The sequence below is a fragment of the Petaurus breviceps genome, unplaced genomic scaffold (genome assembly GCF_028583685.1).
Source record: "Petaurus breviceps papuanus isolate PSGF00001 unplaced genomic scaffold, PetGlider_PUasm1.0 126, whole genome shotgun sequence".
NCBI lineage: Eukaryota > Metazoa > Chordata > Mammalia > Diprotodontia > Petauridae > Petaurus > Petaurus breviceps.
In genome coordinates, this window is record NW_027185655.1 from 66245470 (window position 1) to 66259437 (window position 13968).

Below are 13968 nucleotides of genomic sequence, written 5' to 3' on the forward strand. Positions count from 1 at the left end.
TTTTGCAAATTAGGTTGGAACTGTAAGAGAAATTTGTGGCCAATCTAAATAGGGGGAAAAAGTCATGTAAAAATAACTTAAATAGGCTTACTGTATTTGGATCAGTATTCTTGGATATTCTAAAACCTAGAAATGAAGGACCACAGATGTTGCAAACTGTATTAATTGTTAAGATCTTCATAAGAAAAAATTCCTTTTAATATTGTTCACACTAAAAAATGTACTCTATTTGCCAAAACCTCATATCTTTTATATGTGTGTATGTATGTATGTATGTATGTATATATATATATGTGTGTTTATACATACACACAGAGATATGCATATATAGGAATGAATGAATAAAGCATTTATTGTGTACTTACTGTGTGCAAAACACTGTTCTAAGTGCTAAGGATACAAACAGAAAAGTAAGAGACTCCCTGATTTAAAAAGCTCACATTCTAAAGGAGGAAATATCACATGAAAGGTTTTATATACGAGCTAAATGGAAAGGTCTCCTAGTCCTTAGGGTACAGAGGCAAAGCAAATGAGAATGCTTCTTTAATGTCATTTCCCCTGATAAAATCATACCAGTTTCTGATGTTGAATGACTTGACAGTGCCAGGGATTTTGGTGACAAGAACTTTGTTTTGGGAGGTCTTCAGTAGCTGTGGATGTAGCACCTTCAGCGGCAGTTGCCAGACTTCATCTTCTCAGAATTTGGAAGCATTAACTTCCCCAACATTCCTGGGTTAATTCCTGGGTCTTCTCCATGAGGGTCCGAAGGGCTATGGGGGTCAAGATGGTGGTGGTGATGGTTTTACTGTCTGGAACATAGTTACCTGTCGTTCCTTTGGAGTGCCTGGATGCTTTAGTTAGGCTGGCTGGTCTGCCCTGGGGGGTAGCAGTTTGTGGGGATGGCTGGCCTCATCTCCACAGGAGATCCTTCTTAGCAAAGGCTAGGCTAAAAGCAGAACTGGTGGTCTGGGGACGGGATTGCTGCTGTTCCTGGGGCTCTTGTGCTTACCCTTCTATTGGTGGCAATTGGTCAGCAGTTGTTGCTTATAAGAAAGGTGGACATCTTCACAATAATTTCTCCCCTCAGTGATGGTGTTGGGGGCTGGCCTACAAGATAGTCTGTTGGTTTGGGTGACAATTCCATTCCATAGGTCCTTGGGTTCATGGTCCTGAGCTGTTATATAGGTTATCAATATTTACTAAAGGGTTGTTATTGGCCCATTAGTTTATCGGTTAGCATATAGCATTACTAGGGGCATATATGTACATTAAACTTTCTTTAGAGTTGTTAGCTTTACATTGTGCCATAACCACAGACATCATACTTTACCCCATTTAACTGCCTCACAAATTTGCTTTATGTAATTGGGGACTGAGTTATAGAATGTAAATTAATGTTTGCGGATCCATTACAACAAAAGGAAAGATAACTCAAGATAATGCTGATAAGAATGGGTCTAAGACATCATAAGAACATACACCCTAACCTGGAAGAAACCTCAAAAGACATCTTATTTCACCCTCTCATTTTATTGATGAGGAAACTGAGGCCCAGGGAGGCTAAGTGCCCAAGGTCACAGAGGTAATATATGTCAGAAACAGGATTTGAACACAGGTCCTTCTAAGATGAAGATACATTTTTTCCCATTGTACCATTTTCATATTGAGAAGATGAAAATATTTTATTACAGTCATGATGTCTAAGGCTTTTATTTTATATACATGGCAGTAAGTTATGGCTAGTACCTGTTCCTATTTCTCTGTGGTCTAAAATAGGCTCTTATACCCACTTCCAAATCACTACTATGAACTCTGGTGACTTCAACTGTAAATAATTCTCCAATTTAAGAGCCTGTTTTTCAGTGGTAAATTGGAGAACCTAGATTGAAATAATGTGCTTTTAAGGAACCAATTAAGATAACTCATAGTAGTAGGAAGGGGATGGAGTGTGACTTACATTTGGTTTACAAAGTTCTTTGTTCACAACAGCTTTATGAAGTAGGTAGTCTAAATATTGCTATTTTTTTTAAATAAACTTTATAAAAGTTTACATGGTAAGTGGAAGAATTAGAACTGATCTTTGGATTGGAAACCATCTCAAACTGAATTTTAAAAAATCTTGCCTTCTAATTACTTTTTAAAAATCTGTGTAGTTACATACTTTGTAATTAAATACAGGGCATTACAAATATATATATTGCTGTAAAAGTTACTTCTTTATTAGTTCTGTAATGAAATGAAATGATATAGGATGCTGGTCTCTTTGAGAACCCTCATTCTATTGGTATTTTTTTTAAAGCAATTGGGGTTAAGTAACTTGCTCAAGGTTACACAGCCAGTTATTTCTGGGTGTGGTGCTAAGTATCTGAGCCCAGATTCGATCCCCAGGTCATTCCGACACTGGGGCCAGTGCTCGTACTCGCTGTGCTACCTGGCTGCCCCTCTATTAGTATTTTTTTTAAACCTATGACTGTACTGAAAATAAAAGTGCAAAGTAACAGCAATCAGTATGTAAAAATATTTAACATAACTAAAGGGAGGTGTAATCAACACTGAATATGTGCTAATTGAGTGTGATTTAACCACAGGTCAAATCACATAGTTCTTAACAGTGAATAAACCAACAGCTTTAAAATAAACATGGAAGGGAAATGTAGATTTAATGGAGAAGTATCATATTTAAAAGAGAAGCTTTGACATTGGAGGTGCAAAAAGAACTCTAATTCATGGATTTACCATTAGTCTTTCCTGTTGTAGACAGTAGCTGCTCTTTCGTCTTTATATTTATGTCAATATAATTCTATGTGTTAGCATGTAAGATCCAAATTTTGATCAGTGTTTCTCATTTAAGACTGAGACCTAGCCAGGACTGTCAATCTGACTTAACCCTTGGGCTTTTGTGATTCTGGACTCATTGTTACAGTTTATAGTCTCAGTTCCTATTCCCTGTATGGCTGAATCCTGCCAGATCACCTCAGCAGGAGTGTTTCTTTGCCCTCCCATAGCTGGGCATTTTTGACACCTGACTCTGATTTGTTGATGTTACACTTCCTCAACCTGACCTCTTCTGTGATGACAATGTAGTTCAAACTCTGACTCTGCCCTCTAATATAACTATCCATTTTCACAAAATTAATTTTAGACTAGATTATTAAATGGAATAAAGATTGATCACATATTTAAAGAAAGCTGTATTGCACATGAGATGTTATGTGTAAGAAATGTTTGATTCCCACTGCATGTATTCATTAAATATATGTATATGTGCTGTATATAATGTGTATATTCAGATATACAGTACATGTATACTTATGTGTACATATATATATAATATATGTTTGTATGCATAGAGAGATGGAGAGAAAGAATGATAACTTTGTAGACTGAATCACTGGTGCCTGTTAGATGTATCGAAATTTTTATTTTTATTGTACAATTTAATTTAGGAACCATGTAGGAACCCATATAAGGTTTTGGAAATGTAGTCTAGAAAAAACAACCTTCCTTTTAAAGAACTGAATAGCCATTAATTTTAAAAAAATAAATTAAACTAGATGGCAAAGATGGCATTGTATGGTGAAAAAAGTACTAAGACAGGCATCTGGATTTGAACTTGAACTCTGATTCTCCCTGTGTGACCCTAGACAAGACACAACATCTCTGGGTCTCAATTTATTCATCTGTAAAATGAGTCAATTGAATGTGATGGTCTCTGAGATCCCTAACAATTTTGGATCTATGATCCTGTAATCTCTTACTCTATTTAATACAAAAATATTTAGGAATTTTACATATCTAAGTTTTGTGTGCACATATATATGTATATATACATACATACATATACACACACATATATATATATATATATATCCACACACACACACATGAGTATAAAGCTAAAGACTAAATGTTGGCTAGTGATGAAATAGAAAAGAACAAATAGGATATTCATGAACTAACATTTGATTTACATTTACTATCAAAACTAATTTATGAACATTTAGCACTTTTCCGCTAGATCTATAATGGAGTGTGCAAAATACACACGCACATACATATATGCATAAAGTGAAGACAGAAAACATCACAAATACAATTAACCATTCAAAATTGTGACACAAATTATTCTGAACCACAACAATTTACATATAAAATAGTATTTTTGTTAATGAAATGTTCTTTTGCAACATGCATTCTTTATTCCATTTTGGAACTAACTGGGCTAAAAATGGTCCTTTGCTAGAATGGTACAAGTCCCCATTCTCATATATGGCTTACATTTCTTATTAAAAAATGGAAGTTTTCCACCAGGCTGGATACAGTAATATTAGTTGAAATGATCTAGACCTGTTTCCATCTTCCATTCCTGAATATAAGTATGACACTGGTTTTCATTATAATTGATTCTCAGAGTCTTAGTTTTAAATTTTTAGTTTTTTTAATGAAGTTATTAAGATAAATAACTTTGACTTTTTCCCATATAGGATTGACATTTTCAAGTATGTGATCTACGGTGTAGCAGCTGCTTTCTTTGTGTATGGAATTTTGCTGATGGTGGAAGGATTTTTTACAACTGGTGCCATCAAAGATCTCTATGGAGATTTCAAAATCACCACTTGTGGCAGATGTGTGAGCGCTTGGGTATGTAATTGCATGAATTCTTAAGAAGTCCCTTTTAAAAATGCACAGGTGTTTGAATGTGTTTATGTAAGTATTAAAATAATTTTTCCCCTTCCTCTCCTATGTGACAGGGGTGAAGAGAAGATAGGTTGGTATGATAATCTAGTCATATTTGGAAAAAGGATCCTGGTTAGAGAGGATGAGTTTGGAACTACCTCCCCATAACCATCAGTGACCCAAATACTAGACCTCTCCCCATCTAGAACCAGCCATTCAGTTCTCTCCCCACTACACCTGTGGAGTGGGAATTCAGTGAGTACCACTGGAGCTGGGACCTGGGACAGACCTACTTTGTTTGCTTAGTATTTTATAAAAATCTTCTGGGGGTAATGAAGAGCTAATAAACTCCCTTTTCCTTTTAAAGTCATGGAATGGAAGGTTGCCTAAGCAAAAAAACAAATTCTCCACCTACTACTTGTCTCCCTCTTCCCTTATATCACCATCCACCTCAGCCGTACTTTGTCAGGTTCTATACCTCAAGAACTTCTATCACGTTGTTAACAAACTGCTCTTCATATTAGACCTTTCATATACTCGTTCTTTCTCTTTGAAGTCATGGAAACCTGCCTATACTATGAAAATCCTCTCTCTAGCACCACAAGCTTTTCCAGTCTTCCCCCTTACTATACCTAACCAGGAATGGAGGTTGGTCTATTCCTTCTTCCTCAATGCCCCTTGCATTTATGAATCCCTTCAAAATTTCTCCTTTTCAGTGGTTCATTTCATCCAAATTTATCATCTTTTCGAAGTCTTTTTGCAGTTACATACTGAAGTTATATATAGGCCAGTCTTCCTTTTTCTCCATGGGTACAATACCAGACTCACATTTTTCCTCTATGTTCCAAGTCCTAGCTTTATACTTGAGAGTTTCAGTAGATAAGTTGGCATTGCTCCAAACACATCACTCTCCAAATCCAGCCTCTCCATTCTATCAACTGTGACTTCAGTCCTCCTCAGTCACTCAAGAATGATCAGACTTTTGCTATTATCATCATCCACAAGGATTCTACCTCTAAAACTCTGAAATTCTGCTCATTGATTTGAACCTCCTGTCTTTACATCTTGCCCTGAGCCTCAGCCCTCCTAAACTGAATCATGGTCTTCATTGTAGCTGCTAAGTCACTCTACCCTTCTCTGCTCTCACAGTGGGTCTGTTCTGGCTTTACTTTCTTCCCTTCAAAATCTTGATGCTGTGGTTAATCAGATCAACTTTACAGGATTTTGTATTCTTAAATCTTACTTTGACTCTTGATAGAAATGATAGGAATGATTCATGTGCTTTTTCAAATCCTGTTAGTCCCATTGCCTGTCTTTTCCACTCACACTGTGCTAATTGGGTCTACTACAAATTTATGTTAGTTGATCTCATCTTGGTTCTCCTTGGTACTAGGTAATCATTTTCTCGACCTTTATTTACTCCCATTATTTATTCAGAATTTTTAATTTTTTCTTCTTTCTTTAAGCTTTCTATGCTATATTCTACTTTACCCTTTCAACAATGAATTTTGACTCCTACTTTACTGAGAAAAGAGGGGACATTTATTTACCCTTAATTGGTTACTTGGTTGGTCTTTTGATTCCTGTGTAAATTGGATTTAAGTGAGGCAAAGTTGCACAAAGTTGTAAGCCTCACTCTCTCCTCCAGTCATCATTGTCCAGTGTTAAGATAGAATCAAGACAATTGGTGATGGTTCAATATGGTTCAGTGCATGACTTTTGCATCTTCGATATGTAACCAAGCTCTAAGTACTCCACAGTGCATGCTTCATCGGCCTACAAGGCTATTGGAACAAATTGTTCTCATCCACCTATTCCACCAGGGGAGGTCTTCACATGCTTGGGGTAGACACCACCCTAACTCACCAATGGGTTGAGACCTGTTGGTTACCTTCAACATGGTTTATCAGAGTGTGACTGCTGTACATGCTACAGCTTTTTGGAGCCACAGGTGAGAGGTGGAACAGGTGGACAGCAAAGGTAGATGGGCAGCCCTGAAAAGGGCTTGGCAGCCTTCAGACCAAAGGTGCTAGTCTTGCCTGAACACACCCTACACCCCATCTGTCATCATTATTACTTAATCTCTAATCGGTTGTTTCAGTCTCAAAGATGAAATGATCTTTCTTTACCAAGGCCATGCCCACTAAATGTGCCCTTGATCCAGTTCTGTCCTATATCCTCCGTGAATCTGCCCCTTCAATTATCCCCTCTTTATAATTTTCACTTTCTTTTCATCCACTAGCTTCTTGTTCTTTGCCTATAAACATGTTCACATCTTTTATCCTTTAAAAAAAATCCCTTCCCTTTATTCAGCCAGTTTCTTTAATCAATCTCCTTTCTTTCACTTCTAAATTCCCCAATGAGTCATCTCTACTTTTTCTTGTACTTTCTCATGTTTCACTTACTATTCCACCCTTTGTAATCATAATTAGATATCCCACTCTACCACTCGACAGAAATTCTTCTGTTCACAGATACTAATGATCTCTAAACTTCTAAATATGTTAACCTGAGTCTTCAACCTTCTCTCTTTTTCTATGGTTTTTGACACTGTTGAATACTCTTTCCTTACAGGTACTCTCTCTCTTCCCTAGGTTTGCATAAGACTGTTTTCTTGGCTTTCTTCTCTTCTTACCTATTTGATCCTTCTTAGGCTTCTTTGCTGTGTCATCATCCATGTTCTCCCCACCCCTGCAGTTTGCATGGGTATGCCCTAGGGATCTGTCTGTCTTAGGCCCTCTTTTTTGTCTATTCCTCCACCCACCCCTCCGTCTGTTTCCCTCCACTTCCTTTTTTTCTCTTTCTCTCCTCTCCTCCTCTCCTTCCTCTCCTTTCTCCCACCTCATAAGTTCACTTATCATCTCTATGTAGATGATGTTCCCCATGCCCAGAAATACTTTCCCTCCTCAGCTCCACCCTGCAGAATCCTTGGCATCCTTCAAAACACAGGCTCCCTCCTACAGTCATAAATGATAGCAGTTACTTGACTATGGCAGAAATAGAAACACTGCACACACAATGTATCACTGAAGAGTTTGCATTCCTCTCCATACTTACTGAGATTGTTCTCAAATTCAACCCCTTATCCATGAAGGACAGATTGTAGACTGCCTTTGGAAACTGAATGTGAGAGGAATGAATTAAAAAATAGAATTAAAGTTATCTTAAATATTTAATGACAAGCAGTGTTGTTGTGTTTCATGGGATATTTTGTTTTGCAAAGAGATCTGTAATTCTAAACTAGTTTCAAGAGATAGATTCTAAAATCCTTATTAGCAATGTTGCAATCTCCTAGCCTCAGTAGTAGTATCCAATTTTTTTTGTATATATGCAGAACACTGCCTTATATCTAGTAGACACTAAGTAAATATTTGTTTATTTGATATGGCCATAAAAATTTTTAAATCTTTTAGCTGCCTGTTTCCTAAAATTACTAGTGGCAAACTTTCTGTGACAGCTTAAACCTTGTTAGAAAAAAAAAATCAGGGGCAGATAGCAGATACATTATCAGCTCTCATTTCAGTCTTCCTTACCAAGTAAGTTTGTACAATGACTAAAGAATTAAAAACCCTATTAGTTTTTTTTTCAAAATCAAGGAGAAAACCGAATAAATTTTCATTTTTTTATTTTCTATGGGAGAAGAAACAATATTACAACTGATGTTAGAGTTTGGGCAAATTGTGCTTGGCATAAAAAGTAGGCCATCCATATTCTCACCCTAAGGATATTTTGCTAAAAGAGTAGGTAATACATTTTCAAAAGTCTCTGAATATTTAAAAATATATATTCAAGAAGTTTCCCTTTGTAACATGTAAGGCAAATATATGAAATGTCTAAATCTGGGTTACTTTGAGTAAATGAACATAGTATTTCTATTCCCAAAAAGCTGGTGAAACTTTTGACATTCTATATTTTCAAATATAGTAAAATCCTTATAAAATGTCTTCTTAGTTATAGTTTGGGTCAAAGTGTGTTCTTGCATACAATTAATGCTGCAAGCCCTAAGGATGATAGCAGGGGACAGCCTGAAGAGAAAAGCCCTAAGACAGATCTAGAAGTCATGAGACATTAGTTTATATTGTTACAAACATGGAACCTTCTGCTAAATTTCTACTCTGCAGCCTTATTGCAGAGTCACCCTATATTCTTGAGGGCTATGAAAACAGAAAAGCTATGACATGTTTTACCAAGCCAGAAAGGCTCTGAATATGAAGCTAGAGATAGACTGTTTGTCAGTCGTTCTAGGACCTAGGTACAGTTCTGAGAGATCCAGGCACTGGAACGCTCAGCATCTGACCACCAAGTACTGCATTTCCATAAAAATTTCTAAGGTCTGGAGGGGATGGGCCCTTGGTTGGAAAAGGGAATATCCACATTGATTAGATTATGGATATTCTTTAGTATTGAAGTAAGGAGTACAAAGTACATGAAATCCCTTTAACTTAAGTATTATCCTTTTCCCATAGCACCAGAATTCTAATGGTATTCAACTCTTTTGTCAGGTCCTACTAATATGGCTTCCTAATAGCTTCTTAAATAGCACCATATGTGGACACCTACAAAGGAAAGGTAAACATTCTCAGGCGTTTATTTGGCAAGTCTTTTGTTTATCCTGCCCTTATCCTATTCAGGAAGCAAAACTGCAGGACAATCAGGTCTTCATCATATAAAGGAAACGAGACACAAAAATGTAGGGAGCTAGAGGAATTTAAAAGCAGATTTTTAAAAATTTGTCTGTGGGTTTCTATCAATAAAGTAAATAGTTTGTACAAGTTAGTAATAGGAGAAAAGGAAGATTTGAGGGGCAATGTTAGAATTTTAATACCTATAAACATTTTATTCTTCATTTTCTAAGTTGAACCAGCTGACATCTAGCTCTTCCTTACATGACAGTTCAGTTTATCTCCTGTCATATTTGTCTCTCAATTCCAGGGATGTAGTCTCATTCATCTTAAATATAAGACATACTCCTGTTGCCTTCTCCTTAAATTTTCATCCCTATTGAGATCAGGTCTCTTTTTCCACAAGCCCATTACAAACATATTTGCTCCTTTCTTGGCCCATTCCTCTCTGCATTTTAGACCCTTGCTCTCTTCTCATCAAACTCATTTACACCCTGAACCTGGTTAAAGATTATTCCATTCACTTTCTTGCTTTAAAAACCTGGCTTAAAAAAAAAAGAAAAATAATTGCACGCCTGGTGTAAAGCCAAGCACGAGCAGCTTTCCAGAGTACTGCTGCTGTGAACAGCTTCAAGGTTCTAATTACAAAATATAGTGAACTCTCTATTTATTCAGTGATAAACTAAGACAAAACATTGACAGAAGCCAAGTACAGCATTCATAATATTATAGCATAAGAAGTGATCACTAAAGTGGCCACATAGTTTTAAACAAAAGATATCACTCAGTAAGTCCTTAACTCACTCATTCTTTAAGGGACACAAAGTACAAAGGTTCTCCACCTCTAGGTCACAGTAAATCATGATCTTCTCAATCAGTACACAGTATCCAAGTAAAGTCTTTCATCTTGACTTGAGGCTGGCTCTCAGCTTCCATGGTCCCAGCTCCTACCCGAATCTGCCCAACTGTTACCTGGATTCAAAGGCAGGCAGCTCTCAGCTCCTTGTCCAGTTCCTATTCCATACTGAAGTTCACAATGTACAGTCCACCTTAAGTCCTTCACAGTTTCTGTTTCTGGGAAGACAAAGCTTAAAAGAGCCACAATAACATTCATAGACATTGCTGGCACCATCATCAATTCACTATCTGCCTGTGAAATCAACACAGACCCACCAACAAGGTCCAAGAGGTCAACACAAATCATCAGCATGGAAATCAACAGAGGCCCACAAACAAGGTCCAAGAGGTCAACACAAATCATCAACATAGAAATCAACACAGACCCACAAAGAAGGTCCGAGAGGTCAACACAAATCATCAGCAAAGTCTTAGGACCTCCAAAACCAGGACTTCTGTAAATAGACAACCAGGAAATCCTCTTTCAGAGCTTCCAGTAAGGTCCCAGGGGTTCTGTACAAAGTATCACAAACAAACATTAACACAGACAGAACAGACAAACATAGAGAGCTGGGATACCACCAGTTTTTTCCTTCTTAATTCTGCCACGACAAGAGTTTTACTCTTTTCTCAGTTCTGCTCAGTTCTCATTTCTGCTCATTTCTTCTCAGTCCTGCTCAGTTCTCAGTTCTTCTCTCTCCTCAGTTCTACTCTCTCCAGCCTGGGCCTCTCCTTATATATGGTCTCTCCTTATATATTATCCCCTCAACAAAAACAATACAATCATGGGCAAGAACTGAAACATGATGCCAACTAAATAGCTGAAACAAGGTTTTAACTACTTCTTTGCTTGCCATTACACCTGGCTGTCCTCTTCATGGGGGATCATTCTCTTTTTGACATAACCAAAACAAAGAGGAGGAGTTGGCATTTTTGTTCCCCACTGTCACTACCAGTCCATTCCTTTGCTTCTGTTCCTAGTTAATCCTTCTTACCCTGAAATAGTCATTATCTTTTTATACTACTCTCCATGAATTGCATTCTTCCTGCTGTTATCTACTGACTTTAAGGTCACTCTTGAAACTTTCTTAATGATTTTTATCCTTAACAGTTAGAATTTGGCTCTGATTACTATACTCTAGGAATACTGCTTGCTTAAAGGGAATTAAATAACTGCCTAATTGTCAAATTCAATGACCCTATTTCCATTCTTGCTTTGTTTTTTGGTCCATCCTCACTTTTCTTCCCCTCTGTCTACCTTTTGGTAATATTAACAACTTCTTCCTTCTGGATATTTTCTTTCCTTTTCAATTCAGGAATAACCTACTTTCTGTTCCTTTTTCTGGTCGGTTATAAAGTTTTTTAGTCCTCTTTCTAACTTGTTAAAATGCATATTCCTCAAGGAAGTCCTTTTCTTTTGTCCTGTCTCCCACTACCTGAATACCTCCTCTTCTCTATGTAAATAGAATGTGTTGAAAAGACAATGATGTCCTTAAGGGAACAGTTTTAATGGAGAAAGGTGCAAAGATAGAAACAGAAGACTTGCTCCTTCACCCAGGTGTCTCTGTCACATGTGTTCCTGAGGACAGAAGGCCTTCTTCGTGATCCCTTTGTTTATTCACTCTTACCACTTAGGCAGGATATGTGTATTTATTAAAGAGTGAACTCAAAGTTTATGGGGGTGGGGGAATGCCTTGATGTTATTTTCATTAGTGTGTCACTAAATATCTTTGTTTGAAATTGTCCTCTGTGGCTAATTAGCAAAAGCAAATGAAAAGTAAAAGTTGAGGCCTTTGACATAGGTTTTGGTTAGGATTCTGATGTATAAGTGAAAAGAACCTGCTTTAATGTTTGAGATGCCACGGGTACAAATGAGTACAAATGTACTCAATACTCAGACACCCAAATGCATCCCTGTTCTCAGCAATGTTGATGTACCTTCCAATAATATGGCTCACAATCTGCCTGTGCCATTGACTGCTGATCATGAAAAACACTCAGCCATGACTTTGCACAAATTTGCTACAGGAAATGCACTCGTTGTGCTAGGGACTTTCTTCACTTTCTCTTGACATATCAAAGGGATAAGTGGAGAAGAAGACAAGTCAGTTATCCCCAGTCTTGCCACATAACTGTCACATATTCCTTTTTGATCATATGTGGTATCAGATGATATCATATCCTTTACTTTTGTTTGTTTTCATAGTTCTTATTTATTATGTGTAGAAGCCTAAGCATACCTGCCATTTGTTTTTACACTGACTGACTGATGTTTGCTATTAAAATTTCAAAATAAGCAGTGCTCAATTACTTATAACCATACAGAAATACTGGTAGAATATTAGTTTTTAAAAGGAGGTCCTTTGTTTCAGGAATATGTTTGGTTGTCAATAAAGGAGCTTTGCAGTTTTCCATAGGGGATCCAATCCCTTCCTTCTTTTTAATTTTGTGCCCAAATTGTTGTGTGCATGTGTGCATAAATTATATATATATACATATATATAAATTTTGTATATATATATATGCACACACACAAATAGAAATAGAGACACACATATACCAACATATATACATCCTGCTGATGGGAAAGTTCTATAGATTGCCTAATTGCATGTTATAGTCTGGAAAACAGACATTCTTCATCTGCTTTTTCTTTCTTTCTGCCCACTTCTGGGCTCTGTCACCCTTTCTGCAACAGAAGTCCAGCATTTTGTGAAGAACCAATTCAGGGAGTGTTTCTTACTTGGTCTCTTCTTCCTTGTTCTTTCCTGCTGGCTACCTATTTCCTCCTGTATAGCATTAATTAATTACAATCAGTTCTACTCTTCTAGACTACATTCCTCCTCTACAATCTTTACTTCATTCCTCCTCTACAATGTTTACTTCAAGAACTTTAATTTTTCTCTAACCTTCCCCTTCCTCCTTTAGCCTAAGAGCTCAAAATACCTTGAGAATACTCCCCTTGGACAATGTCAAGAGGTCAGTGTTAAATTCTGACGTTTAAAGCTATAGTTGCTGAGTAACATAGGGTTTTCCTAAATTAAGGAAATCATTGACAAGGGGATGCATGGGGTTGGCAAGGGAAAGGGGAAATGAAGGAGGAGTGCTAAGATAGAAAGTCCCATGAACTGGCCTTAAATCATATTTTCTCCAAATATATTACCTTCAAGTGTCAGATACTTATTGTTTTTAGATTGTTATATCCCCTTCTTGATCTTTTCATACTGAAAACTCCTAAACAAGAGAAGCAATTGATGGTACAGTGGATAGAACATTGAGCCTGCACTCAGGAAGACCTGAATTGAAATCTGACCTCAGACACTAGTTGTATGGGTCTGTGCATTTAACCTGCCTCAGTTTCTTCAACTATAAAATGGAGATAATAGAAGCACCTATCTCTCAGAACTGTTGTGAGGACCAAATGAGACATCTTAAACAGCACTTAGCTCAGTGCCTGGCACAGGTATTCAGTAAATGCTTATGTACGCCCTTCTTTTTTCTCCTCCCTTCTTCTCATTTTAGTATTTTATTATCTGGATTTGTTCTATAATCACAGTTATTTTATCTTGACCATTTCCTGAAACATTCATATCTTCAGTGAGACATGATTAGAATGGTAGTTAGTAATTTTGGTGTCTAGGGCAAACAGTTTTGTACTGTTTACCTTCAAATTGATTCTGTAGTTCATTTTGGGAAAACAAAAATAATAATTAAGAAAAACTCAGCTGATCAGGAGGGAGAGTTAGTCACTATATAGGTCTGGGGGATATAT

General features: G+C 37.0%; 1 protein-coding gene across 2 annotated transcripts in view; it reads left to right on the plus strand.

The window, feature by feature from the left end:
• Positions 1-13968, plus strand: part of GPM6A (glycoprotein M6A) — a 523488-nt gene that overhangs the window by 449611 nt on the left and 59909 nt on the right. For both annotated transcript variants that reach the window (XM_069096708.1, XM_069096698.1), the window contains exon 3: positions 4485-4641. In XM_069096708.1, coding sequence (XP_068952809.1) covers positions 4485-4641 — 157 coding nt within the window. The remainder of the gene's footprint in view (positions 1-4484; positions 4642-13968) is intronic.